Source organism: Clinocottus analis, unplaced genomic scaffold (genome assembly GCF_023055335.1).
Source record: "Clinocottus analis isolate CAN_PGR_092001 unplaced genomic scaffold, fCliAna1.0.p SCAF_1, whole genome shotgun sequence".
NCBI lineage: Eukaryota > Metazoa > Chordata > Actinopteri > Perciformes > Cottidae > Clinocottus > Clinocottus analis.
Window position 1 is genome coordinate 21,612,543 of NW_027175820.1, and position 27,304 is coordinate 21,639,846.

Sequence of the window (27,304 nt, forward strand, 5' to 3'; positions counted from 1 at the left end):
CATTTGACTTAAATCAGGCCTTAAAATACCATTGTTCACTGCGGCTCCCTAGTACATTTTATACATAACTTGCTTTTTGTTTTTCTTTTAATTGTTTTTTAAAGGGAACTGTTTCCTCATCTCATGTTTGATATATCGATTACATTTCTCTGCTCCTGTAAAGCACTTTAAATTGTGTCTAATTTGTGCTCTACGGTAAGATTTGCCTCGCTTTTCCTTGAATGTAATCAGATGTTTGTTTGGTTTCGGGGGCATTTAGTGAAAAAAACTAATGACTGGTCGTTTTTTTTTTTTTTTAAAGCGTTGTTTCTTCCCCACACTGCTGCAGAGCTCTTCAGCTCTTCGCTCGTCTTCAGCTCTATACCCGCGACCTCAGCTAGCTACCGGATCGCAGTACTTTAATCTCATTAACTGCTATCTGTGGGAGCACATCTAAATGACTTTGAGGCAGATGATGCGGTTTAGTGCACATTTAATTGTTGTAACTGCTGTTTGGCAGCGAGGCAAAAAAAAAAAATCTCCCCCGCTCCAACTGCCACCTCTTAATTCAGACTTAAACTATGACCTTCGGTATGTGCCACTATATAAATATACATACGTGTTTCACGAGGGTCTTTATGAGCCGCTTTTAACCGCGCCAGCTGCGTCGTCTGTCTGTCGATGCGCCGCAACTGTGAAAACGGATCTCCGTGAAATCTTGTGCAGACGTTCATGTTGCCTTAGAGGATGAATCCTGAAGACTTTGGTGATCCCTGGACTTAAAGCGCCGTCCACAAAGTTGACGTCTAGTTGTTTTGCTTGTGGTCAAATGTCTTGACAGCTATTGGATGTGTTGCCATGATCATAACGTTTGACACCGGGATGTATCTCCATACCTTTTCATCCAGTGCCACCATCAAAACACAATGTTTATGACCGAACACCTCCATGTTACGTTCAACACACTGAGCCGATTCGGTGAACATGATAAACAATATGACCGCAGAAACATCAGCGCGCTGACTCTGTCTTTGTGCGCATGTCGCCACGCTGCCGTTGAGCATTGAGCCCGAAGGCTTTCTGCTCAAACTCAGACTCAAAGAGCCCCGGCTCTTCGACTTGTTATTCAGTATTTATAAAGACACTTCTACGGTACTTATCTTCTGCATATTATAAAGACATCAGCTGCCAAAGCCACTTAGAAGCAGCCTGACCCTGGATGAGGTGTGTGAGGCTCTTTGAATGAGAGACGTCTGTTGTTTAAGAGGCACTTCAGTCCGTTTCTAAAACACATTTGTGCGCGATGTCACAAAGAGCATGAACTAAAGTACATACTCCTGTACGATGCGGCGCGAAAGCTCCGCAGCGTGACCCCTGAGAGGCTGTTGATCACGTTTCGTAACAATCTCATCTTCTCGGGGCCCGAAGGATGGAAGTGAAGGAGTTGCTCTGTCGTTCACTAACAACCACTTGAACCGCGCTACCAAGGAGACCCAGGTACTCCCCAAATCCCAATTAATGAGAGAAAGGCTTAAAGAGGGTGTTCTTGACTCTGGCTGTGACAGCTTAATTGTAATTTTGGTGAGGCCCCTCTGGCAACAATGTTCTCTACTTGACAGCTCTTTGCTGCTGATTGAACTGAAAGCCCTCTTTTGCATATTCATGTCAACACAGTGCAGCGGTGGAACATATAACCATATGCGATTGTGTATTTTGGAGGCAAGGAACCATTATGCATCTAATCAACACGCACCCACGGTGAATAATCAACATCAATGTGTTCCTACAGATGACAGTGACATGAATGCGATGCTGCGTTTTAGTCAAATGTGATTAGACCTCCGGAATACAACAATGCTCCATGAACATGTCTTATATTTTGTCAGATAACGCGCTAATAAAGGCACACTGAGACATAATCGCTTTAGCAAAACAAGGGTCTATCATGTCGAAGTCACGGTGAGGCGACAATGAGCGTCTTTAGCTTCTGCACTGTGACGTATTTTACATCGAAAACAGAATATTGGAGCAGTTTATAGTTACAAGAAGCCTTTTGTAATCAAATCTTTGGCTTTCGATTGGATCGCTAAAAAGTGAAGTTGTGGGGGTACAATTTACCACGATGTGGAGCGACCTACGACCTATCCCCAAATAAAAAACTATACACTGGTTAGAACTCTTTGAAATCCTTTTGATGTAAGGTAATATGAGGACAGGGGTTGCTGTGGGGTTAAAAACTATAAAATAATGTCTCTGATAGTGGAAACAATCTTTTAAAGACAATAGCTCACATGACACACTGACGTTTATGTATACGTATTATCCTGTAGACTGGCTGAACCCAAAGCAGCTTGCTGCTGGAAACAGGAAGTTAATGAGTCGTCATACTTCCTGAGTGAAGAGGGTTTCGGTTTATTTGGTGTGCGTAAATCGGTGATTGTAGAAAGGTCATGGCACGCTTCGCGAGAGCGACTTCAATCAGTTCATATATTCTATAGTGATGTCAACGTGGTTTTCTGGATCATATACATACATATAACATATGTACCACTTGGATGTTTCTTGATGGGATCAATGCAGTGCTGCTGGGTCATGGTTGACAGCGGTGGGTTTTTAAAAAGCCGATGTAGTGGCAATAGTCGATTAATTCGCAGATATCGGTAGTTAATCACATGTACGCAGATATTTTGCACCATGTTGGTCATCAAATGATCAGAAAGGACCCGTAGTTGTGCTCAGCTTGCACCCATGGACAAATTATAACGACCGTGCTTGCCAGCTGACCAGATGCAGTTCAAGTCTTCCATCTAATGCATAAATGAATGCCATAGTATACCCAGCAGCCTTATCATGCTCATATTTTATGAATAAAGCTGTCCAATTTTCAGGTTGACTTTCATTGAAATTCCTCTCAGGTACACATTGACTTCCTCAATATCAAACGATGATATATGATTTGTAAAACATCCTTTTGGCCTCCACGGCCGGGTATAGAAAGATCATGAATAGATATGTGCACGTGTGGCAAGAGCAGCTTGTTAGCGACAGACTGGATTTCACATTGTGTGAGAAACAATGTTTACCTACACGACTACTTCATGCTGTGTGACTCCTCTTCCAATGCAACACGACGTTATAGAGTTGCTCCAGTGTTGTTGCATCAACTCCCTTTGTTGTGGGAGATCTGGTCATTATGCATGAAAAGCCTGTTCCTGCGTTAGCGTCGCTGCTGCTGCTGCTCAGAAGAGCATATTGGTGCAGCATCCCTGACTCCAGATCAGCCTCGATGGACCATTACCGTCAAATGATGCACACGGGAGCAAAAAGGCAGCAAGGTGCATTAACAGCGGCCCTTTTGATGTTTGTATGCGCATAGTCGTCCTTTCATGAAGTGCACTATATCTCGCACGATTCCCTCTCCTTATTAACATAATATTAGCTTTGAAAAGGCCGGAGCTAAATGCATTTGTCTGCATGAATAATGCAAGAAAGAGACATGTCGTCTTCCGCGTTTCTTTTTCCATTTCCACGCGGCGCGCGCCGTTCCTCTCTGAAGTAGACGTCCCTAAAAGCCTTTCCTGGGAGAGTGCAGCGAGGTGGACGGCAAAGCAGAACAAAAGGTTATTTTGTTGAAAGAGGCAGAGTGGTGACAAATTATGAACAACTCATTACACTGAGGTGGCACTTTGTAGAGCGGCGAACGTAATCAAACATCGAGGATGGATCTCTGGCGGAATGTTGGAAGGTGCTAACGGCTCTCTGACGGTGACAAAATGAATCACATTAAATGTCCAGCAAAGACCCAACACTTTCATGCTTTTTGTGTTTAAGATCATCCTGTATGGTGTTTCTGCCGCGTTAGATACAGTATTTCAAAACGTCAGAAAAAAAATCAAAGAAACTGTTTTTCTTTTCTTTCTTTTTAACTAACCTTGTCTCCTAAAATATATATACACACTTCTCAATTATACTTAATTGCTGTGTTTACTGGTAGTAGTAAAGTATTACGTTCTCATGTGTAATTTCTGGTATTTATAAAACACAATCGTTCTACACTGGAGACCATGGTGTGTGTCCTGTTCCCTTATGTTGAGTTTATGGACAGATTGTAGTTGTAGTTGAATATTAAAAAGTATAAACTCGTCTGTCACCGTGAACCTGTTCAATATTTAACATGAACCTGTAACTTATGCAAATATGTTCAATACAAATGTTTTTGTATTCTAGAGAAAAGTTAAATTTGAGGAGGCGTTGCAAACTAGCAGTATACATTTGGCATATCTTTGTTTTAAAATGTATTGATTGAATAAAAGAATGAAGAAAATGGATTTGAATTGTGTTAAAAAAGGAACGTTTTGACATCTCGGCAATAGCTTTTACTTTCTTTCCAGGCGAGAGTCAAGTGAAAAGTATGGAGGGTCTAAAAGACTCAGTGGAAGTCAATTAACTGAGCAATTAGACACAGATAAGATGCAAACTAATTAATGAATGTGGTTTTGAAGTGGTTCTTCTCTTGAACTTTCAGGAAACTCGATTAGTTTTGGATTGGCACTTGTGTCCAGAGCACCTCGCCGCGCTGTGGTGGCAGATGAGAAACCAGCCGAGGGAACGATATTAAAGTAAACGCACCCATCCTCAGAGTGTTGTCGGTGTCGTCATGGAGCTTCATCGTTCAGTTTCCTCTTCCCGGCTCCGGTGTCTCGGATTGAGTGATCAGCTGTTTGGATGCTACGGTGTTAAAGAGCGCTCCTGTGTGGGCCGGCGCATGCTTCCCTGGTGGCATCATCAAATCCCCTCGGCGAGACTCCCCACTTGGCTTAATATCCCTTGTCAACAACTGCTTTGGGTTCAGTTCTCGCCGCTGGTATTTTAATCAGTCACTATTATGGGCTAAACGGCTACACTGGCCCTGAGGCCAGCTGCCGGGCATGTTGGGGATGTGTTTGGACATCTGCCCTGCATTGCGATGGCCTGCCAGCACGGGGGCAGCGCAACGCGATAGACCTGTGACGAACAAACACCCATTTACACGCAGGCGCGTCAACATTTTTCAAAAGCGCTTCCCCCCCCGATTCAAAATGCCACGTGTGTCGGTAATGGCCGCGCCCCTATCGGGGTTTTCCTTTCTGTCGGCCGGGCCGAAGTGTGTTGCCGCATTTCGGTCACGGTCACGGCGCCCCGGTCGATCAGCCACATGTCGTTAACGCGACTCTTTGAGCGCGGATCACCAGCGCCGATCGCATGACGCATTCGAGACGTTCATAGCACTCTTTCAATCAAGTCTTGAGAAGGACACAGCTGGACTTGGTGCGAGTCCAGCTCACAGCGGATTTTCCCGAAAAGGAGGCGGCCATGTTAAATGAAACCGTAGACCGCTGTGCCCAGCAGGCCCAGACTGTAATGTTTATTCTTTCGACACCCCCGACTTCACATCTCTCGAATGCACCCACACATGTGCACGCGAGCTCCTGCGAAGCCACACTTTTTAGTCACAGTTGCAGAGTTACTTTGCTTGACAATGTCGAAACACCCAATCACAGGGAAGGAAAGTTATTTCTGACCCAGCGAGACAGCCCCCTCTTTCCCAAATTAGTCACAGCGAGGTTGCCCGAGCTAAATAAACGTTTGTGTCGACACACAAAGCTCAGCAGTCACCAAAAAGATTGAACTGCACGTTGCTGGTGAGGCAACGTGTCGTCTGACACCGGACCAATTACCTCAGCCCAAAAAAAAAAACCTGACGGGAAGATGGAAAATATCACAAAGTGTATCGCGTGAAGCACCAGCAACTAATAACAGCAAGCAATGTCTCGAATACCAGCAATTAGACCCGTCCCCGGGAAGCCGGGGACCTGTTAGACACACACACACACACACATATATATATATACAATACCAAAAAGACATGGGGTCAATAGGTCAAACATGCAGGATGATAACTGATGAATGGAGCCGATTAGATCTGAGAGCTGTCAAGATTTTATGTTTCATTTATTAAGGATTTACTCTGTTAGGCTTTTTGTTCATTTCTATATGTTAAATGTATTTGATGAAGCTCTTCATGCGGCACAAAAATCTCCTGATCGTTTTTCGTGATTCTGAATCCCCTAATGGTGAATGTTGAGCTCCTAGGGAGAAAAAAAAAAAAGTCCATATCGTGAATCGAGAGAGAGCCGATTCCTCTGTCTGACAAGAGAGTGAAAGACAGAGAGTGATGGGCGGTGGGCAGCGTGCCCGCCTCTGCGATAAGTGGACCACTGCAGAGCCTCCGAGTGTGGAGAAACCTGATATCAGGACGGCAGCACTCAGCACGCCGGAGGTGAGGCACAGACGGAGGGAGGGCGTAACACCGACAACAGCATTGCTTTTAAGTGGACAGCTTGAAGATATTAACACGGAGACGCTGCTGCGATGTGCGAGTGTGAGTTAATGACACGTCGAGCACAAGTGGTGCCGGGAGGAGATCCAACCAGACCAGCTATAGCGAAGGTGTAACTCTCACATATTTTCCTTTTTTTTGGTTGTCGTCGTTGTTGTTGTTGTTGTACCCTGTGAACGATATTTGTTTCAAATCCTGTCTCTCAAAAAAAAAAAAAACAACACACAAACTTCTTCGCAACCGTCGGTCAGCGTTGTCGGTGAGCGGCGGCTTTCTCTCACGGTTACTTGGCGCTCTGAGTCGTGACGCCACGCCAGCTTCTTTAAAAACCACGGTTTGGTTTCGATGAGCCGGAGTTTGGACTCTTCCCCCGTTGTGGCGCTTTTCATTCGTAGGTGCGTTTGCCTGTCAGCTCGCATCCTCACGTTAGCAAACACTCAGTGACAGATTCTCAGATCGCAAACCCCTGAATCATCTCACACATTTCAGATTTTGAACACGGTGACTCAAAAGGCCTGGTGTTCCCGAAATAATGTTGGAAGGATGGCTGGCTGATACTTGGCGCGGACTCTTCTTTAGCTTTGTGGTCATCTTCTCGTCATCCTCATCCTTTTCCTTTCCCCCTGTATGCTGCCTATCTGGTTCAATAAACGTACAGTGTTTTCTGAAATGTAACGTGACAGCTGGTGTCATGTTGACTGCTTTTCTGATTTCTAGAGCTTTTTTGTTTTTAAATTCCTTCTCAAGTCCACTACTTTTACTTTTACTTGTGTCCTTTTTTTTGTGTGCAAAGTAACAGTACTTCTACATTTTTCGGCTCCTCTAGATTTCCACTCGCAGTGGAGGAGAAGCCCTCGGCCGAGAGAAAGCAAACGCAAACACAAAATGTGACCTCGCAACACAATTCTGTTTCAGAAGGAGAGTGAACACAGGTCTATCCAGTCAGACAGTATGAGAAAAATGTAGTTTTCGAAACAGGAAAGACCATGCACATGCGGTAGATGTCGAGAAATATGAACCTGGAATTTAGCAGAAAATGTCTCTTTTGACAAGAAACCCGTCCCCGTCACCTTGGTGCGGCGCCGCGCTTCCCCGTTCCAGTTCCTTGAAGACAATGTGATGGGTTCTGAACGTATCGCGGTGGGCGGAGCCGGGTAATTAGAGCTATTGATCTGGCTAAATGATTGCCTGCGCGGCGCGCTGAAGGGCATGTGCTCAGCAAGCCCCGGTGTTATCTGATGACCCGCGAAATCGATGGCCCGGCTGCAATCTCCCAGGTGATTTACCTCATTCCATTAATCTCACAAGGCTGAGCGGGTCCACACGCACGGGGGGGAAAAACACAGCACACAAGGCCACGCGCGCTGTTGCGCGCTCTCAATAAGCATACATAAATGCTACACAATTCCCTTTTGAAGTATTTATGAGTGCAAAAATCTCATCTTGCCCACAGTCCTGAGGCACTGCGTGGAGGGGCTTGTTCCCTTGGAAACCATCTTTTTTGCTCTGGTCCATAATGGATTCTGGTTGCCCGCCGAGTGACTGATGAAAAAAAGATCATTACATAGAGAAGACATTTGAAATGTCACCAAGATGTCAGGCTGCTCTCACATACTTGTAGGCCCCCCTTGTTTCTAATATCGTTTTTTTGCGTTGGGACAAGAAGTGCACGCCGTTGAGCGCAAACCCGCCAATAATGAAGAGTTTCGAAGCTTCAAAGAAAACCGATTATCAAACTGTAAAAAGATTGTGCTCAAATTTACTCTGAGCGGCCATATCTCGAGAAAAGAATTTGGTCACAATATGAAGAGCGATCATTTGAAAGCCCTCTGAACCCGTAGCGTACCGGTTTATATCACATGAAACATGAGCAACCAGATGTGAAGCCGGACGTTTTGTTTTCTGTCAACATAATGAGGAAATGTTGCTAATTAACATCCAGCAGGAATATCAACATGTTTGACGATATATCCAATCATGTATTATTATTCAAAGTGATCATTGTTTTAATCTATGGACATTTTAATACTTTACTAGACTTTCCATAAAGGTCAATAATACAAGTGTATTAACTAAAAGTTTGATGATCTCAAAACTATGAGGAAAGATTGTGTTCTGGTTTACCACAGAAAGTATCCACACACACACACACACACACATACACACATATACATACACACATATATACATACACACATATATACATACATACACACACATATATAGATATATATACACATACATACATATATACATATATATATACACTATATATATATATATATATATATATATATATATATATATATATATATATATATATATATATATATATATATATGTATGTGTGTGTGTGTGTGTGTGTGTGTGTGTGTGTGTGTGTGTATTTCAGACGTGTCATCATTCAGTTGGTGAAGGCGAAGTGGGCGTCGCCGTCATCAGCAGGCTCCCTCTGGCTCTCCAGCTGAAGGACAGGATGAGGTCACTTGGTTGACCCGCTTCTTACAGCAGCCACTTGGACGGTAATCACAAAAAATAACACCGACGCACTAAAGAGCGTTACGCCGGGCCGGCCTGTGGACCCGGTCACGATGAGTGCCGACTAAATGAGCTCATTAATCACACAGACGGCACCGGAGGCAGCGCTATCCTCAAGTCATTAATGCTCGGCAGAGCAGTCTGAAAAACACCAACAAAAAAAAATAAAAAAAACAACCATGGATTTGGTATCAACAACTGTGAACTCCAAATTGACGCTTTGTGTACAACAAATACTCAAAATGTCCTGATTATTATGATGTTCCGGGGCGGTAGAGACACACAATACAACAACACTCCACGTGAGCTGGTTTTACGACGACAAATCAAACCATTCAAACCTGATTATTTTCATTAATTTAGCTTGTAAACCTTTAAATTATTGAATAATGCTAACATGCTAACACCAGTTGTGAGTGGTTACTGAGGGTAACAACACATCTGAACATCTTTTACCCCCCCCCTCCCCCCCCATGTATGAGCTGGAATAAGGCAGCCGTTCTGCTTAGAGTGTTAACATCTCCAAGCTTCGCAAAAGACGGGAACAAAAGGAAGATTTGTCGAGGCACTTGGAGGAGCCTCGTGTCTTTCCCCGCTGTTTCACTCTTGTTTACCTTTTCGCGGCGGAGCGCATTGCCCTGATAGACAGCTGTGTGTTTAAAAAGCTTACTTGTCACAGGGTTTCCTTTGCGAGAGGATCGAGCCCCCTTTCAAGGAGGGATTACAGAAAATCACCAGATGGGAATTGAAAACAGGAAATTCCTCAACATCCTCTCGGCATTTCATATTCGGCTCTGCGTCACTCGGCTCGCTCCTTTTAATGAATAAAATACAACTTGGAGAATATTTTGTACTCCTGTTTTCTGCGGGATTACCAGTTCGGCTTTGACGATGCTACAAATAGGCGCGATGAAACTGCTCGGGTTCAGCTCCTCTACTTCTTCTGCAAACATGCATGTGCGTGGGCCTTTGCACACACACACAAACACACACACTGTACTGTATATACACCAGTGAACAAGACAAACAAATGCATGGACTTTAGTCAAGAAAAGCCTTCACCTTTTTTTTTTTTTTGGTTTCCGACAGCGCTCATGTCTGTTTGTCTCTTTTGATAAAGGCCTTTCATCTTGTTTGCATTGATTACAGGCCGACGAGTCACAGTGATACACTTCAGGGCCCTATTCATGTCTGCAGCCCCCGCGACACACACTGGGTCCATTGTGGCGAGGAATGTCTCCTTTCATGGCCTGAACCCGCCTGTGAAAGCATGTCAATAATCCCCAGGCTGTGGGCGCTTCACAATGCCGCCGCGACCATCCCACCAACCGGACCGCGGTGGAAACAGGCCCCCCATTTTGCACTCCTCCTCCGAGGAAAGGGAAGAAGAAGAAAATAAATGACTGGGATGGCTGAAAGAGCGGACAGTTGAATGGATGAAGTAATTAATCTGATGGATGCTGATAATCAAACAACGTCACAAAAGGTGAGACTACTTACGTGAGAAAGAGGAGAGAGGGGGGGGGCTAATCAACGCTAAGCCTTTGAAGCGGTATGCAATCCCTCTTCATTTACAGCCCTCTCTCACACACACACACACACACACACACACACACACACACCACCCCAAATATGTTGAAAACAGCTTTATTGCTCCGCACAGTCCCTCCTTGTTTTCACACTGCGGGCCTCCAGGAGGCGAGTGGACACGGTTTCTCCACTCAGGAAGTATCAGGAGCCTTATATACAGAAAGGAGCAGGAACAAGAATCACTTTCGCTACGTATGGACGCTGTGGTTTTTGGTGCCGAAGGAGCCGTTTGAGCACAGAATGCGATACCGTAAGCAGAATAAATGGGATTTGAGTCTTCAGTGGCCACTAAAGTCATTGAAAATATACATCAGGTATATTTATTTTGGGGGAGGGAGGGAGGGAGGAGGGGGGGGTGCGGCTGAAAGCGGTTGAAAGAATCCATTGGCCGAGCCCTCGTCGAGATGGGAGTGAAAAGAGCCAACCGTTGCTCGGTAAAGAATTAAAACCACCTCTGCAAATAGCTCCAATATTTGTGTAGTGCCTCAGAGTGGGAGATTCACAGCGTCTGGGTTTCCAGTGCAAATAAACAGTGCAGAGGTCTACAAGGGTGGACCGGCCCCCCCCCTTATCCCAGAGGTGAAGCCCCCTTCTTTGTTGCTGCCTAATCTGGGCCACTCTCTATTGAGTGGGATGAAAAGTGGATCTGTGTGTGTGTGTGTTTTGTGTGTGTGTGTGTGTGTGCGAGAGAGAAACATAATCACAGTCCTCAATGTGTGAGATGAAGCTGTATGATAATGTGTGTTTGGATGTGGTTCTTGAATCAGAGTCTCGGAGGAAGGGGGGGGGGGGGGGGGTGAAGGGTGGGAGGGGGCGCAAAGACCGCCGCCGTATTTGCCTGTTCCCAGATAACCCGCATCCTTACACTGCCCCGACACATAGCAATCCCAGGATCCTCAGCGCCAGAGCAAACGGACAAACATCTGCACAATTGACCAGCAATGCGGCGTGAATCCACAGTGCCCGCCCACTTGAGATGTGATGAACAGGAGATGATGTTGAAATGCCTGCGGTTGATTTTGGCTCGGGTGGCGCACTGGACGCACACAACACACGACAGAGTTTTCGTCACAGGTCTTACCCACAAAGATCTGTCGGACACTGTCTCCATTGGGTCTACCCGCGGGTCTCGGGTCTGCGTGTCAATATCTCTGGAATAACCAAAATGTGTCGGAGTGAGCGAACTGTCCGATCATGTGATCACATGTCAATAACGTCACCCGAGGAAAATGTGGCGTTTTGATGCGAGCTGGAGCGTGCGAGCTGTGACATTTAGAGGAAAAATGACACGTCGTGCTCGTGTTGTTCGGGCCGGCAGCAGCTGACTGACTGGTGACGCATCACACTGCCCGTGTTGTTCTCTGTGAGGGTCGTTCTGGTATCTGTACGCCCAAATCTCTATGGACTGGGTCCGTCTGTTCTCGGGTCCCTTTCAGATCTGGTCTCTTCAATAAAAGCGGCCGAGTAGCTTTCCACGAGTTCATTTTGGACTTTGGGTAAAGAGTAGTGGCTCAGTTGAGGTCATGAGAGGATCTTCTGCGCTACTTTTATTCAGTTATGTTGAAAATGACGAGCTAGACAGGCATGTTTTTTCAGTGTTACGACGCAAAATGTCAGAAAGCCAGATACAACGTGCGAATCTGAAACCTCCAGAGAGAGCACGGCGCAGTAAGAGCCGCTCTGAGAAGTCGTTCATCGTTTCTAAAACTGACACAAACATCCCAAAACCATCTCAATGCCATTTTTGTGTACCGTGACACGATAATTAGTGGGTTGACATAGCGCCTCGGCAAGTGACTTACAAGTGATCGTAAAATACTTAGTAATTTACTCCCTCTTTTAAACGTGGCGACATCCCATGTTTGAGGTGGAGGAAGAGGTTTCCAGCATTGCCACTCTTCTTGGGCCCTTCAGTCTGGAAAATAAATTAAAAATGTATGATGTATTCAGATTTTTTTGAAACCCTAAAACACGTAAAAAATAAAATAAAAAAAAAGGTACACACAGTAGAGAGCAGGTCGCCATATTCGAAGAGAGACGCCGTAACACTCAGAGCTTTTGGGTAAGTTGATCTCTAATAACACCTGGCTGGCATGCTGAGGAGGAAACTGGAGCAGGCCGTGGAAATAAACACAAACACGGTGAAGTGACCCACTGTGGTTCCGCCGTCAGAAACAAAACAAAATATTTGCAATGCAGTTATGAATGTTTTCTACGAGCGCTCTCGCACTTTGAGGGTAACTCCACTTGTGCGCTCTTGAAAAAAAACACAAAAAACCAACCTCTAAACGTCGCCTCTGCCTGGTTCTGAAGTACTGAATACACTTTCACAGAACTTTACACACTCAACTGCCGGTCATGTATATTCATTAAAAAACACATCCATCACAAAGCGAGATGTCTTTCAGCTGGAATGGTTTTCCGAGCGGTTCCAAAGCTCGTTGGGCTTTATGGTGGACGTCGGTCCAAGAAAGTCAACTTTGATTTGGTTTTGCGGCTCGAGGACGGAGCCGCGCTTTCGACTCCCATGGAACCCACAAGGAGACGGCGATGGTATCCTGTGCTTTCCACGAGCGAGCGCGTCCATTCGTCGTGACGCGCGAACGCCGCTCTGTCGTGGTTTCTGCATTTCGACTCGCCGTGCGTGACAATAGAGAATATACAGAACTCGGAAAAAAGGAAAGTGACATTTCAGCCAGGTGAGAAGAGGAAGAGGAACACGTAAGCTGGCGGATCAATTGTGCTGGCCAGTATTTGGACTTTGGGGTTATTGAGCTTAAAATGTACATTTCATTATAACAACTTGAATGGGACGTGTTGTTTGTGGTTCCTTCCACAAGTTGGCTGTTTTAAAAAATGCCTTTCACCTCCTTCGAGCGGAGGCACTCGTTCATCTACGATTGGTTCTGAGAGCCTCTTCAGCTCCGAAGCTTTTGGGCGACGAGGCCCTGGTCTTCACATCGGAGGCGCCACAGAGTTAAGAACGCAGAATCGGAGCCGGAATTTGTGTATCTGTACTCATCTTACTTACACATGCAAGTGTGTGTGTGAGTGTGTGTGTTCAAGGTCAAAGTTCAGACAACGCAGAGACAGAGAAGAAATAATTTCCGGGGTTATTTTTTTCTTCAACAAAAAGATGAGTTGATAGTCAGAATGTCTTCCAGAACTCAATCATGAATGTTTCATACTTTTTTTAATTAAAATATATCAAGCATATTAAAGATTGGAATACATCAGTCTATTATAGCTCGGGTTACATTTTGAACTTTTGTGTAACCTCGCTTGTTTAATTCCACATTAAAGTATTGCGGGGGCGAGGCTGCATCATACTAAAAGCCTCATTTGTAAAGTATATATATATATATATATATATATTCTCTGCATGTGTTAAAGCTAAAGTTGCTGACTTTAATATAGAAATAACTTTGTGTTATATTTGCTCAAACTGTCACTCTATCCTGAGAGTAGTACTGTACACGAGACATACACAAGATATTCGGTGATGAGATCCGGCCCCTCTGCCTCCTCTTAGTGCCTCTGAAACATTTGCAGGACTCCAATGCGTGCTAAAAAAACAACCAATCAGATCAGAGGAGTCTCTGTCACGTGTTGACAACGGTCCAACTAGGCAGCGCTGATTAAATATGCATCGAGATTCTGTTTTACCGTATTGCCTTTTTCTCCCGTCAAATGTCTTCATATAATGACGACATGTCAACATATTCAAGTGTGCTGTTTATCTGTGGAACCAGCATGTGTGTGACCCGGCCGCCATATTGAAAATCTTCCTCTAAGGACGGATAATTCTCCAAAAATGTCTATTTGGTGTCAATTGACAAAGTCATGCATTTCACTATTTCACTTAAGAAGTAGGTGACCTTTTCAAGGTAGTATAGATGTAACATAAGTTATTTTTCAAGCTATTATCTGGTACTGGGCATCACATGTATGTTTTAAACCAAACATGGTCCCTTTGTCAAATGAAATAAATTGATATAAATATGTGTTTTGAGAATCACTTGGTGGGAATCAACAACACGGTGTTGTTGGTGATTGTGAATTGGCGCTTGTCACGAGCAGAGAGGAGAACTAATAAAGTTCCCCCAGGAAGCTTGGATTTTGAGAAGTGTAAAAAGTTCTGCCGCTCACACAGTTCACGGTCTGTTCCTGCGGAAAGAACGACGATTACGACCGGGACTACTCAGATAAATTATCATGAAGGAAGCTTTGTCTGGAACGTCTTCTTTAAAGGCTCCCAGTGAGTATATGTAGCTTACTCACATGCCCTCCGCCAATGAGTTATTATCCCAACTCGTGTCAGAGCATCTGCAGGAGGGATGCATTTGTTGCTAAGCAACAGCTAAAGCTCGCAGTATGCTCGCTGCAGTTATGTTTAAAATTTGGTGGACTTTTAAGCTTTGGGCACTTTTTAAGTATAAAATGTAGTCGAGGTCTCATGGCGTACAGCGAGTGCCCGAGTTTAAAAACGCCCTGCATTAAAGAATGAAGTCAGACCGAGATGCATTTTTTATTTTCACCATTGTGCAAGTTATGCACTGTAAACTTAAATTGACAATTGATTCACATTTTCAGATATTTGATGTATTTCTTCCAGATTGAGTCACTGGTAAAATATGTGTTCAACATTTTGTACCATATTCCTCACAGAGTTTAGCTGAAGTTTACCTGTTGACGTCAATACACACGCATCAAAAGATTACACTTTTTTTATTAATGATTTTAGAAGATAATAAGTGCGGAAACGGACGAGAGAAACGAGCCATGTTTGAGCGAGGTAAAAGCTTTGTTTTGCAGCAAATGTTTTCATGGAGGAGGGGTTGAAGAGGAGAAGAGGAGAGGAGGAGGGGGGAATCAAACTGATATTTAGCCCCTACTGGCTTTTTTTTCTCCTGCTTTTGTTTTATGCAAGGCTCTTTTTACCACATGGTAGTGACAGATTGTTTGAGCTGAAAGGAAAAGCCATTCGAAGCTAATTAAGCAGCCATTCCAGGCACTATTCGCAGGCAGGAGGGAGAGTAGCACAGGCATTTGTCAGCGCCGTACCCAACGTGGGTTTAATTGACAACCCTGCCTCCTGACTGACAGCTTTTCCACACCTCGGCCAATCGTAAGCCGCGCAGGGAGACAGCTGCGACCCCATTGGCTGCGTAGCAGAGAGGAGGTAGGAAGCGGACCCACGTGGGGGCCGGGCACAGTGAGCGACGCGTGATAGGCTGATACCCTCACGCGCAGACGTGTTGTAGCCTACCTAGTGCTGCTGATAGGGAAGCTTGTAGATGCTTGAGGTCTCGTTAGAAATAGGTCGATCAATTGAAGTCACTCAAAGGACACTGCTGTAGATTAAGCGGCATTCTACAGAGTTCGGTTCTTGAATGAAATTCTACGAGGTTCTATTTTTCTTGCAATAAAACAAAAAAGACGTTTTTCTTTCTGCATGGCTTCTCTTCCTCTCCTCATATTGAGAGCATAACGTGTGATATTTTTGTTCCAGACTTCTGTTGTTCAGGGTCAGACGTGTAATTGTTCACATCTCATACGCACAAACCCACATTGCTGCTTTTTTTTAAGAGGATACATTTCTGTATTTGATTAGTGGGGTTATTTCCTGTTTACATCAGCACAAAGACTCCCAATCGGCATCGGTTTCTTCATGATAAACCTCGTAGGTAAACGCTCACAATGTGAAACGCGGGAAACACCGGTTGAAACGCACTAATATATAAATCATTGCCTTTTGTTTTGAACAAGTTGTTGAAAGCACCCGAATGTCACTACAAATTCAAAATGGCGACAGCGGTGAGGTCACATTCTCCCGGCCCTATCAGAACGCCCGCGCGCGGAACAACCCCACGTGGGGGACACTGGGCCGTGATTGGCCGACGGTGCTAAACTCCTTCGGAGAACCCCATTGGTCAGAGCACGGCCCTCTCGCGGCAGTCGGTTCCTCGTGTCAGTGCACAGTCTGTGTGTGGTACAGCGCGCGGCGGAGGAACTGGGTATACCCACCAGTAAGCTAGTGGTAGATTTCACAACGGCCGACATTTTCACAAGAAGTAACCCGTTAATTCGCTACCCCTCAAAAAAAGAAGAAACGAAATCTTTGGACTTACTGGAATACTCGCGTGCTACTACTGGATCTAACACTCTTTGAGGTCGTATGTGGGCGACAACTAGTCCCGATCGAGGGGTTTCCGACGTCCGACCGGACGGAGAGACGCTCTCCGGCTCGGGTTCACCGGGGTTTTAAAGGACTCTCCAGGGGCGAAGAAGAAGTGTTAGAAAAATACAAAACGGCGACGGACATTTCCTGCCGTTATCGTTCTGTAGTGACGACTACACGTGAAGGATATTAAGCTTTTTTTGTGTCTGGATACTATTTTATTTTTCTTACCTGTGAAGAAGAGAGAGAGAGAGAGAGGAATCAGCCCAGACAAAGGTAAAAAAAAAAAAAGGGCGACATGAGGAGAGTCGCTAACAAGACGGGTTGTGGCTTCAAGGCAACAGCGCCTTGTGTTTTCTGGTTATGTTTTCTCCCCCGGATCGTCAGAACAACCCCGGTGTGTGTGTACGTGTATGTGTGTGTACGTGTGTGTGTGTGTGTGTGTGTGTGTGTGTGTTCTTGTTCCCTTTGTGGAAGTCAACTCGTTACATTCACGAGAATTGCAAACAGCCTCGTGATGTCGAGGTCGTGATCAAAAGTATGAACTTTGGGATTTATTTGATGCGTCGAATTTAGCAGGTTTCCATGTTTTTCATGCAAATTGAGGCGACGCATTTATGTTTTGACAGAAAACGTGGAATATGTATAAATATAATTTTAAAGAGTATTTTATTTTTAAAAGCAGTTTGTCATTTTCTCAAGGACTAGATTACAACCAGTCCATTAAGTTCAGAATGTAGCTTTTAACTCTTGCCGATTTACAACCGAGCGGGGCTGCGGTCGGTCGCTCGCTGCGAAAGTGATTCAGCTCCTCAGCTGTACCTCGTTTTGTGTGTGTGTACGTGTGTGTGCGTGTGTGTAGGTACAAAGGAGAGGCCGACGAGGGGGATCCATCCAGCGGCCGGGCTCCGAGAGTGCGCCTCGCAGCCGAGGAGCAGTGCTTTGTCCGCCGCCATCCTGCGTACAGAGGGGAGGGGTGGCGGTGATTTACCGCACCTTCACCGGGATTAAGGAAGCACAGGAGAGGAACAACGCCGAATTCATTCGTGCAAAGGACGCGACATGTATCCACAAGGCCGGCATCCGGTAAGTAGCCGCCTTTGTCACAATTTAGTAAATTGATTCAAATGCCGCCGCCCTTCAAAGTAGCCTAATTAGCTCGTCGGAGTGGAGCTGCTGATCCACACCTTACTATTTATGGTCTGCATCGGTGCCGCTGAGCTGCTTCCCTCTGGCAGCAGAGGAACTGGGAGCTCGTGCTTGTTGGCGAGCAGATGAGAGGTTTTGGTTGAACTCGGGAAAAGTAGATTACCACCTCCTGCAATACGACTTCATGTCTCACTACAGTTTGTTAGTTACATTCGTCCAGTGCTAAACAAAAAAGGTGAATTTAGGGTTAAAATCCCACATTTTATTGTGGTTTCTCTTTATCCTCTGCCCACCATGTAACATTACTTTGAGGACAGATGAACCCGCCTCTTGTCGCTGCACATGTTGTTGTGTGAAAGCAGTTCTTTCCTCCGCCAGTCGGAGGGGGAATGTGATAACAGACCATCAAGAGAGGAAGACAAAACAAACCACAGTTCAGCGAGAAAGAGGAGGAGGGATGAGCCCATTGTTTCGACTGTGATGGTGTTATTTACACCTGTGGTATCTCCCCCCTTTGCACTTTTCAGGCACCTCACCAGCCAGGGCAGCCTGGCTTCAAGTTCACTGTAGCAGAGTCTTGTGATAGGATCAAAGACGAATTTCAGTTCCTGCAGGCTCAGTACCACAGGTAATGACTAGCCTACAGTAAACAGGGTTGGCTTCCTGGAAATGTATGTCTGTCTGCATGTGTGTATTTTATACTTTGCTTAATAAACCCAAATCAAAAATGTGCTTTAGTGGATGTCAAACTTCCTAAAAAAAAAAACAGGACAACTTTTAATTTCTCTCTTCTCTTCCTAAAGTCTGAAAGTGGAGTACGATAAGCTGGCCAATGAAAAGACGGAGATGCAGCGCCACTATGTCATGGTAAGAGCAGTCGCCGCAAGGCCATGAATCTGATTTACTGCCGTATCCTCCCTTAAGCCTCAGGTGTACGGTCACAGGTGCTGCGGCCCTGCTGCTTTGCAGAGGCCATGTTGGCATTTGCTCGAGCTCGGTATTGTTGACTCGCGTCTGGGTTTTCTCTTTTCATTGGATAAGACGGTGCAGGTGGGATGTGTGGAGAGGGAGGGGGAGGGGTGTTGAAGCTCGAGCAGGGGTCAAATGTCCAACTATTGATTGTGAGGTGTGACGACCCTCCTCTTTTGGCTCTGGGGTCCTCTTTACGACCCCCCACCAACCCTCCCAAACACACCCAACGTGACCCACTAGGGGGTTAATGACTGGTCTGCTGGCTTTGTGCGTAAATCAGAGGGTTTCCTGTATTTTCTTTTTAACTTCTTGACTCACCCAAGTTAAACCGCGGGGTCATTCAGACACTTGTGACACACCCATGAGTTTTCTCGCCTTTGGGGAGAACAACTGTAAAGATAATAGACTTCTTGTCTATTGGATATTTCTCTGGGGATTTTCAGAGAGACCAACATCACAAAATATACAAGTGTGTTTTTTCCACTACTCTCAATATGAGAAGTGCATGCAGGATCTCACAGGGGATATTTAAATAGTTCAGTGCAATGAACTATACACGTTCCACTGTTTTGCATTTCACGCTGTACTTGAGTAACTCAAAACAACTTTGAATCACTAATTTGGACAACAGCGTTTCTAAGATGTGACATCTTCGTCTCGTTTCTTTTGATTAATCAAATAAAATTGAATCAGCCATTATTTTGAAACCTTTAAGTAAATTTTAAAGGTAATATTAGTGCTTGATTTCTTTCAAAGAACTGTGCAGAGGTGACATTTCAAACCGTTGTAATACTGCAGTTAAAACCTATTCCTTTCAGTTGAGAGCTCCCTGCTGATCAAATGGAAACAAAAGAAATGCGTGCCCACGCAAAGACGACCTGATTCAAAGGTTCCTTCTACGGCTGCATCGTATGTGTGGAAAAAAAGAACAATCTTTATCTGAATAGTGTTGTAACTCAGACCTCACTCTTAGTTTGTGTATGCACAAGCTTATCTCGTCTGTACATGAAAGGAACGACTTTAACTAAATGCAGCAGTGCGTTTTGTTAAATATTATTTTCTGTGAGGAACCAGAAGGCGGTGGGAGTCGCTTTTAATAAATGAAAGCTGTTTGCTGTGTGTTTGATAAACAAGACGGACAAACTACCCGGCTTTAGTTTGTATCTGTTGGTCGTCTAACAATCTTCTGGCAATCATCGGCAGATAATGTCGTTTTCAATGATAGTATTGGCGTTTTCCTGTGTTTCTGAAGCCACAGACTGGCAGGGCCCAGTAGAAGTAAATGAGAACAGTAGCTGTGGTTGCACACAGAACATGAAGCTGTCAACCTCTTTGTTTTAATGTCGGTGTGTTTTTTTTTTTAATAGCTGCAACAAGTACTCACAGTCTATTTTATTGTTTGTGTACTAGAGGAAGGATAAAAGTGTCATACCAGTCAAACGCCATTTTCTTTTACAGTCTTGTTGCACTAACAAATTGTCTGTTCCTCATTAGAGAAAAGTCACAAGTAGCTTGGGTTTCCTATTTTGTTGAACACAATGAGGACCATGTCTGGCCTCCAATGTGCAAAAGTAAATGCGTCATTGAAAATTCTTTTGAAAGAGCGTTTTTATGCCAGCGTTACTGTGTATTCATGTTTTCTCTTCTCTTTCACAGTACTATGAGATGTCCTATGGGCTCAACATTGAGATGCACAAACAGGTATGTAGCCATATCAGGAATGATCTGTGTGCAGCCAAAACATTGCTGTTTTTCCCCCCCATAGTGATTATGGAACACACACACACACACACACACACACACACACACACACACACACACACACACACACACACACACACACACACACACACACACACCTGTACTCTCTACCCACATCCTTAAATGACTTTAAGAGGCATACACATGCTGGCTTCCTGTAGTGAAAATGCTGACAGGCTAAACAACATGAAGGGCACGCTGCCTGATGGGGATGGCTTGATAAGATTGAAGTGAAGTATTTGGCAGACGGTCTGAGTGAGAGTGTGTGTGTGTGTGTGTGTGTGTGTGTGTGTGTGTGTGTGTGTGTGTGTGTGTGTGTGTGTGCGTGCGCACATATATGCCTGCATTATTCTGTGTCTGCCTCCCCAATGCCAGCCGGGCTAAAAGCTCATTAGTTCAGCTGCCACCCCGGTGCTGGGCATCATGCTGCAGTGGAAAGACTGTTACAGATTGAATAGGGCAAACATTTCTGCAGTTTCCTCGACGCCACCCAAGGAGCTGATTCAGTAGTCTGGAGGCATGAAGGGAGGAGGGGGCAGATACGATTTTATAAATAGTGACCGCCTCACATCAGGCTTCTTTGTCTGTTTGTTTCCAGTTGATCTTGGGTCATGTTTAGGCGTTTGTAGGACTCCACCATCACGGTGATCAGCGTCTTAATGTCTTCGAGCATCGAGCTCGATAAGTGTTCTTACTGAGTTTTTAAAAAATATATTTTTTTTTTGCTCAAACAATTTATGGAAGGCTAAATAGATGGAAAATTATTCGCTCAAATATTTGCTGCTAGTCTGTGTTTTTATTGTAAATTGGATATCTCTCTGGACTTTTGGCGATTTTTTTTATTTATTTTTTTTATTTTTTTTTATGGACTAAAGAATCAATCAGAAATCGATAAAGGACTGGTGATGTTGTGAGTTGCGGCCCACGGTTTGCTTTGAATCTGAAAGCAGGTATAGTTTCTTTCCTAAAGTCTGGAGGTGTGCGTTTTAGCGTTTCATGTGAAGCGATTCAAGACGCGTCCACTTGGTAAGGAGGGTGCGTGCCGTCTGGCTGGTTGCGTCTTGGTGCCGTTAGGATGAGACAGCTGCTACTGCAGACGCCATAGTCCTGGATATAAAAGTCAGATTACACCTGTAAACAATGCTGCCAAACGACAGTGTTCAGCTAAAGATCTGACCGGAGGCCTCTTAGTCAGCCGCGTGGAACCTACATTTTCTTTTCTATTAACAGACATTAGCATAATCTTTTATTCAGTTCACTTGAAAAGAGGAGTAAAGATTACTGTGATCTCGAGATGCCCCCTTTTTAAAAAAAATCTTTTCATACTTACATTTCCATTTTCTCTGATTCTGTCTCGCCTTCTTGTTTCCCTCCGTCACCTTTCGCCTCCTCTATTCTCCTTTTTCCAACCCCCTCCTCGTGCCCTCGTGTCTTTTCTTCGCTTCCCGCTCCTCGGTCTGTACCCCTACCCCAACCATGTGACGTGAATGATGGCCCTTGTGTCATTAGCTGTGTGATATGATGTATGAGAGTGGGAGTCTGTCAGAGGGGGAGAGAGAAAGAGAGAGGTGGGGCGGAGGCTTCATGGCCCCTCAGATCCAGAAGGTTAATGGCATCAGTGGGAGGGAAGCCCAGTCGGAGCGGCAGCACACTGCACAATTCATCAGGTGTAGACGTGTCTTGTAGGCGTGTGTGCGTGTATGTGTGTGTGCGCGCTAACTAGCTGTTAGAGCCACCCCCACCCTCCTGTTCTTGCGTATTGTCTGTCAGGCACTTATCACCAACAAGGAGGTTGCAGGGTGGGGGTGGAGCTGGTTGTTGTGGGTGGATGCTGGTGGCAGTGGACAAAACAAAGAGGAGGGGTAAGCGGTAGGGTGGGGGGGGGTGGAGACAGGAAAGGAGTGAGAGGCTTCAGGATAAATGGGTTAATCGACTGGTCCTCTCCTGTGCATCTCCTTTGTTTATCAATAAGCCCGGTGGAGTCGGCGGAGCACTCTGAATAATGCATGATTCCTGCCACCTCCCGCCCCATCGCTCCCTTCTCCCCGGTGAGTGAGTGTTTGTGATGACATCAGCGAGAGCTAAACAGGCACCTCTTAGCTGTCCGTGTTATTGGTAGGAAAAGAGGGAGTGGGACTGGATTATTGGATGCAGGCAGGCACATTACTCCGCTTGTGTAGAAGATTTATTGCAGTGTGGAAAAAAAAGGAAGACATGATAAACTCACTTCGTTGTTGTTATCGCTGCAAAGCTGGATAGGAGAAAGGAAAGAAGCAGGGGAATGGGCACAAGCCACACACACGTATACATAATACTCCTATCCCTTACTTGGCAACGGTCGTTGTGTCTTTTCACACACGCACAAACACACTGTAATTGAAGTTCCAACAGACGCGCAGCTTCCCCGTCTCTGATGCTGAGCTGGATGGTTGCTAGCGGAGGGATCTGTGCGGTTGCTGGGGGGTAATTTGTTTTGACAGTGTCTCTTATGATGGCAAAGAGTGCAGGGTGGAGGTAATCACCCTCGCTTGCTGTCAATAAGTGATTTTAATTAGCGCAGCTCATTAGGCTGCCTCAGCAACAAGCCCCGCTGACTCTGTGCCGCGCGTTTGGTTTGTTTTTCACTACTTCCGTTCTGTTTTGGTCCGCGTTGCACCTCCATGTTGATTTCAATTCTCTCTTTTTGGTAAATGGGAAGCAAAAGGAATCGACAGTTTCTACACCATACCATTGTGCGTTTGAGTGCCGACTTTAGTGGCACCGCAGGTGGACATTTTGTGTAGTATGTATTTATCCTTTTTCCTCACTTGTTGAGTGACTGAGGGAAGCGGTGAAAGTGCTTTCTCGAGGAGTGTCATGTCAGTTTCCTGGATGGAGGAAGAGCATGGAAGGAGGAGCAGAGTGAGGGAGAAAAGGATCTTGTGCAAATGAATAATTTATAGAGGATTCCTGGAATTGTTTGCCAAGGTGATGATGGCCGACCTGTCTCTAAGCCAAAACAAACTGACTACGAGCGCACACACACACACACACACACACACACTCTCTCGCTCTCTCAAGGGAGCTTGACGAGGTTATTGGAGGCTGTGAGACATGCTTTATTTTGATAGCCAGACTAGAAGGCTGGTAGAACACTGTTACACAATTAGTGTCTGGGTGTGTGTGTGTGTGTGTACTCAACCAGTTGTTAGTCTTGATGTGTTTTAAATAGAAGAAAAGACGCGTTCGCACACAAAGTCAGAATAAAACCGATAAAAATTATTGTTCACATGATGATTTTGTAATCGGTGTAACCTGTTGGAAAACAACACATTTCCTTCCACATGCTTCCCTGTGGAGAAGGACGTCACTTCAGTTTAGTGCGTACGAGCTCGAAATAGACTGGAACGCACATGCAAAATATTCTTCATGCATTTGTAATGAAGAAGATACCTCTAAGTGCCTCTTTCTTCCTCTGCTCTGGCTGAGAAGATAATTCGCAACCCCACACACACCCACCACCACCACCACCATCATCATCATCATATGCCACTTGGTTACTTCGCCAATTGAATCCTCGTCAGAGACTCTGCTCTCCACTTGTGGGCTAATGCCTGAAGGGACAAACACCCAAATGGCTTTCAATGCACCATTGACGGAGGGCTGCATCAGAGAGAGAGAGAGAGAGAGAGAGAGCGCCTCTCCAGGCTCTGGTGCTACTAGACAACCCTGAGTACCTGTGATTGTGGAGCTGCAGTGCAAAGCTTCTGCAGGCTCAAAGGCTTCTGTTTTCAGTGGCTTCAAGTGATAATGAACTCTTCCCAGTGCCCGTCTCCACCACTAAAAGCACTGTGGAAAATAGTGCCAACAAAGTGAAGCGGGCGTAATGTAAAAGTGTCGGGTGTCATTGGGTTTGATGTGTTATGAGTATTTTGTTTGTCTCTCTCTCGCTGCCAAATGACTGTGAAAAAGTTGCGTGAATGCGCCATGTGCCCGTTCGCCCTCCCTAACACGTGTGGCACAACATAGCCGATAAAGGCGATTCGGTTCGCTGCTTCTCCAGTTGATGTGCGCGTCATGCCCTCTTAAAGTGTAGCTGTAAAATGCACGGCATGCAATAATTAGGAAAGAAAAACTTGACGCAAAGTGAGTCTGTTCCATTAGTTTTATTCTCTGGCTCCAAAGTAATATTTTTTGAGCCGAGGAGGTTAAGGGTTCTGGGACATTTAACCTTAAAAAAATGAATAGCGTGAACACATCTCGACATGATCTCTGCTCGCAAAGTATCTTGGTGCTCCAGCTGGCATTTCAGAATGAACTTCTACAACAGAAACCTGTGTTTGTTGGGTGGTTTGTTTTTTTTAGCACATCCCACTAAACAATGCCGGTAGAACAAATAAAAACTAGCAGAGTTCGCCTGAATCCCATGAATGTTTTTGGCTTCCAATGGAGGCTCTGGGGTGGTGGTTTTCTGCGAACAAATGGACGCCTTACTTTGGGAAGCCGTTTGCGGTGAGGGTTCGTGATGTTGCTGCTCTAATAGCCGAGTGTATCAGCATACCGCTGTTTCCTACTGGCCCCGTGTTGCTCCCCTTGCAGCCATTTCCAGAGAAGTGGTGTGATACTGAAACACTCTAATCCTACTGTGTGTCATTGTATCCAGCCCCCGCTAATGATGATGGTTTATGAGTCTCCATAGAGCTTCCTCTTTCTCTGTGTCAGCCCCCCCCCTTCTTCCTCCATCCCCTCCTCCCCCCCAGTGCAGCCCCCACTCCCAGTTATCCCTCATTAATTTCCCGTGCCGATCAGATCGACAGGCCGAAAATTCAATTTAATGACCTGCCTCTTTGCTGTGCCTAATATGATTTTACAGGCTGTTCTGGTCAGGGCCCCGGCCCAATTTACATAACGATCAGCCGTGCCAGATAGCGTTGCCCCGGCAACAGAAGAGGGTGGGGGGAGGACCGAGAGGAGAGTAGTGGAGATTAGTAGGGAGGGGTGTGAAGGAGTGTTTGGGGGGAGTCTGGATGGACAGAGAAAGCACAGTGCGTCTAAGGTCACGCAGGAGGTTGTGAGATAATTCCTGACAGGCCAGCAAAGGTCCACCCCCCCCCCCCCAACTCCCTCCATCTACCCTCCTCCAAAATGAAAAGGGGTGACACGCAGAGAGCTGTGCAAAAGGCCACCGGCACCTCCTGTCCCCCTTTTCCACTTTCTTCCCTTTCTCCGCCCCTCTCCTCCCTCACCCTTTCACAGTCAAACAAGGTTAAGGGAGAAAATGAGCGGAAGGCAGCAGTGTATAAAACGGCGGGAAGGACCTCTTTACCCCCCCTCCAGCCTCCCCTCCAACACACACACACACACACACCTGCTGGGCCTCCACCCATAATCTCTAAGAATCAATTAGTTCACCTCCCCCGGTTCAGTCAAACTATATTACCGTAGTGTCAAATCAGACTTTCACTTCACTATTCATCCCCCCTCCCCTCCTCTCTCCCTCCTTTTCTCCTTTTATTATGCTTTCTACTTTTGTGTTCCTCTGCTTCCCCTCGTCTTTCTGGGGAAAGTACAGATTTAAAAAAAAAAAAAAAAGGAAATGGGTTTGGGCAAAATGTCTTGGGACATTCGAGTGCGGTAGGTGGGCAGCGCAGCGCATCCATTTGTCCAAATGTAGCGCTGTAAAGTGCTCTTTGTGCGCCGAGTCCTGCAGTATCATCTTACTCTCCCGGCTAATATTCTGTGGTCGATACCAAAGATGCCTCTGATAGATAGAACCGGAGAGTTAACCAGTCTGCCCCGCCCTTCTCAATAGGCCGTAATTATGAAGTATGGATCTCATTACGGTCTCTCCAGCCAGATGTTATTAGCATATTTCAGCCTCATAATGAAATAAGGCCCGAGCCTAATGGAGGCCGGAGAGAGAGAGGGAAGTACATTTGTTCTAAGGCGGCCCCAATTTAGTTAAGAAATTGTGTGTGTGTGTGTGTGCGCGCGTGTGCAAAAACAATGTTTTTGTTTTATAGGTAGTCTAAGTGCTTGATTGTAGTGTTGCCTGTGCAGAAACACCATCACTCTATCATGTTCTCTCTCTCCCCCCCCTACAGACTGAGATCGCCAAACGTCTCAATGCAATTCTGGCTCAGATCATGCCGTTCTTATCGCAAGAGGTGAGTGTCACTCCCGCTCGCAGCATTTTAAGAGGGAGAGTCATTTCATTGAACAGCAACTGTACAGGAAATTGTGAGTCCGACGATTGGGCAGAGACGCTTTTAAGCAATCACGCGAATCATGAAACGTCCATTGAGTTGGAGATCATAGCAGCACAAACCCACGCAATAGTGCAATCATGAATCAAATAAGAGCAAGTCAACTATTTGTCTTGCTCTGCAATGTGAGGCTGAACATGCGGGGAACTAAAATGTTGTCAGTTGAACAGTTAATCTCACGATAAGGTAAAGAATACTTATCCTCACCGTGTCTCTGAGAAATGAGTCCAGCTGCTGAAAACACACACATGGAGGGAAATCACACCTCAGGGATACACAAACACTGTTGCGCCAAATGTGCGCTTTATTGGTTGATGTATTCTTGATTAAATTCTTCCCAGAGATTGACGGAGCCTTGGTTCATCTTTAACATCCATTTTACATCCCAGTGAACCCACGCAGAGTCTTTTTTTTGTGGTTCTGCTTTGATCAGGATTAAATTACTGTTGTGCATTATTATCTCAGCTAAAAGAGCCTGTTGGCAGACTTTTTCTAGGTAAACCGTCAGTG

The 27,304-nt window shown here is 45.4% G+C and overlaps 1 protein-coding gene across 3 annotated transcripts in view; it reads left to right on the forward strand.

The window, feature by feature from the left end:
- The first annotated feature begins 16,481 nt into the window (after window positions 1-16,481).
- tle3b (TLE family member 3, transcriptional corepressor b) overlaps window positions 16,482-27,304 on the forward strand; it is a 30,691-nt gene continuing 19,868 nt past the window's right edge. For all 3 annotated transcript variants that reach the window (XM_068571097.1, XM_068571106.1, XM_068571114.1), the window contains exons 1-6: window positions 16,482-16,943; window positions 17,530-17,753; window positions 18,344-18,444; window positions 18,620-18,683; window positions 20,445-20,489; window positions 26,633-26,695. In XM_068571097.1, the coding sequence (XP_068427198.1) occupies window positions 17,730-17,753; window positions 18,344-18,444; window positions 18,620-18,683; window positions 20,445-20,489; window positions 26,633-26,695 (297 nt within the window). In that variant the 5' untranslated portion in view covers window positions 16,482-16,943; window positions 17,530-17,729. The remainder of the gene's footprint in view (window positions 16,944-17,529; window positions 17,754-18,343; window positions 18,445-18,619; window positions 18,684-20,444; window positions 20,490-26,632; window positions 26,696-27,304) is intronic.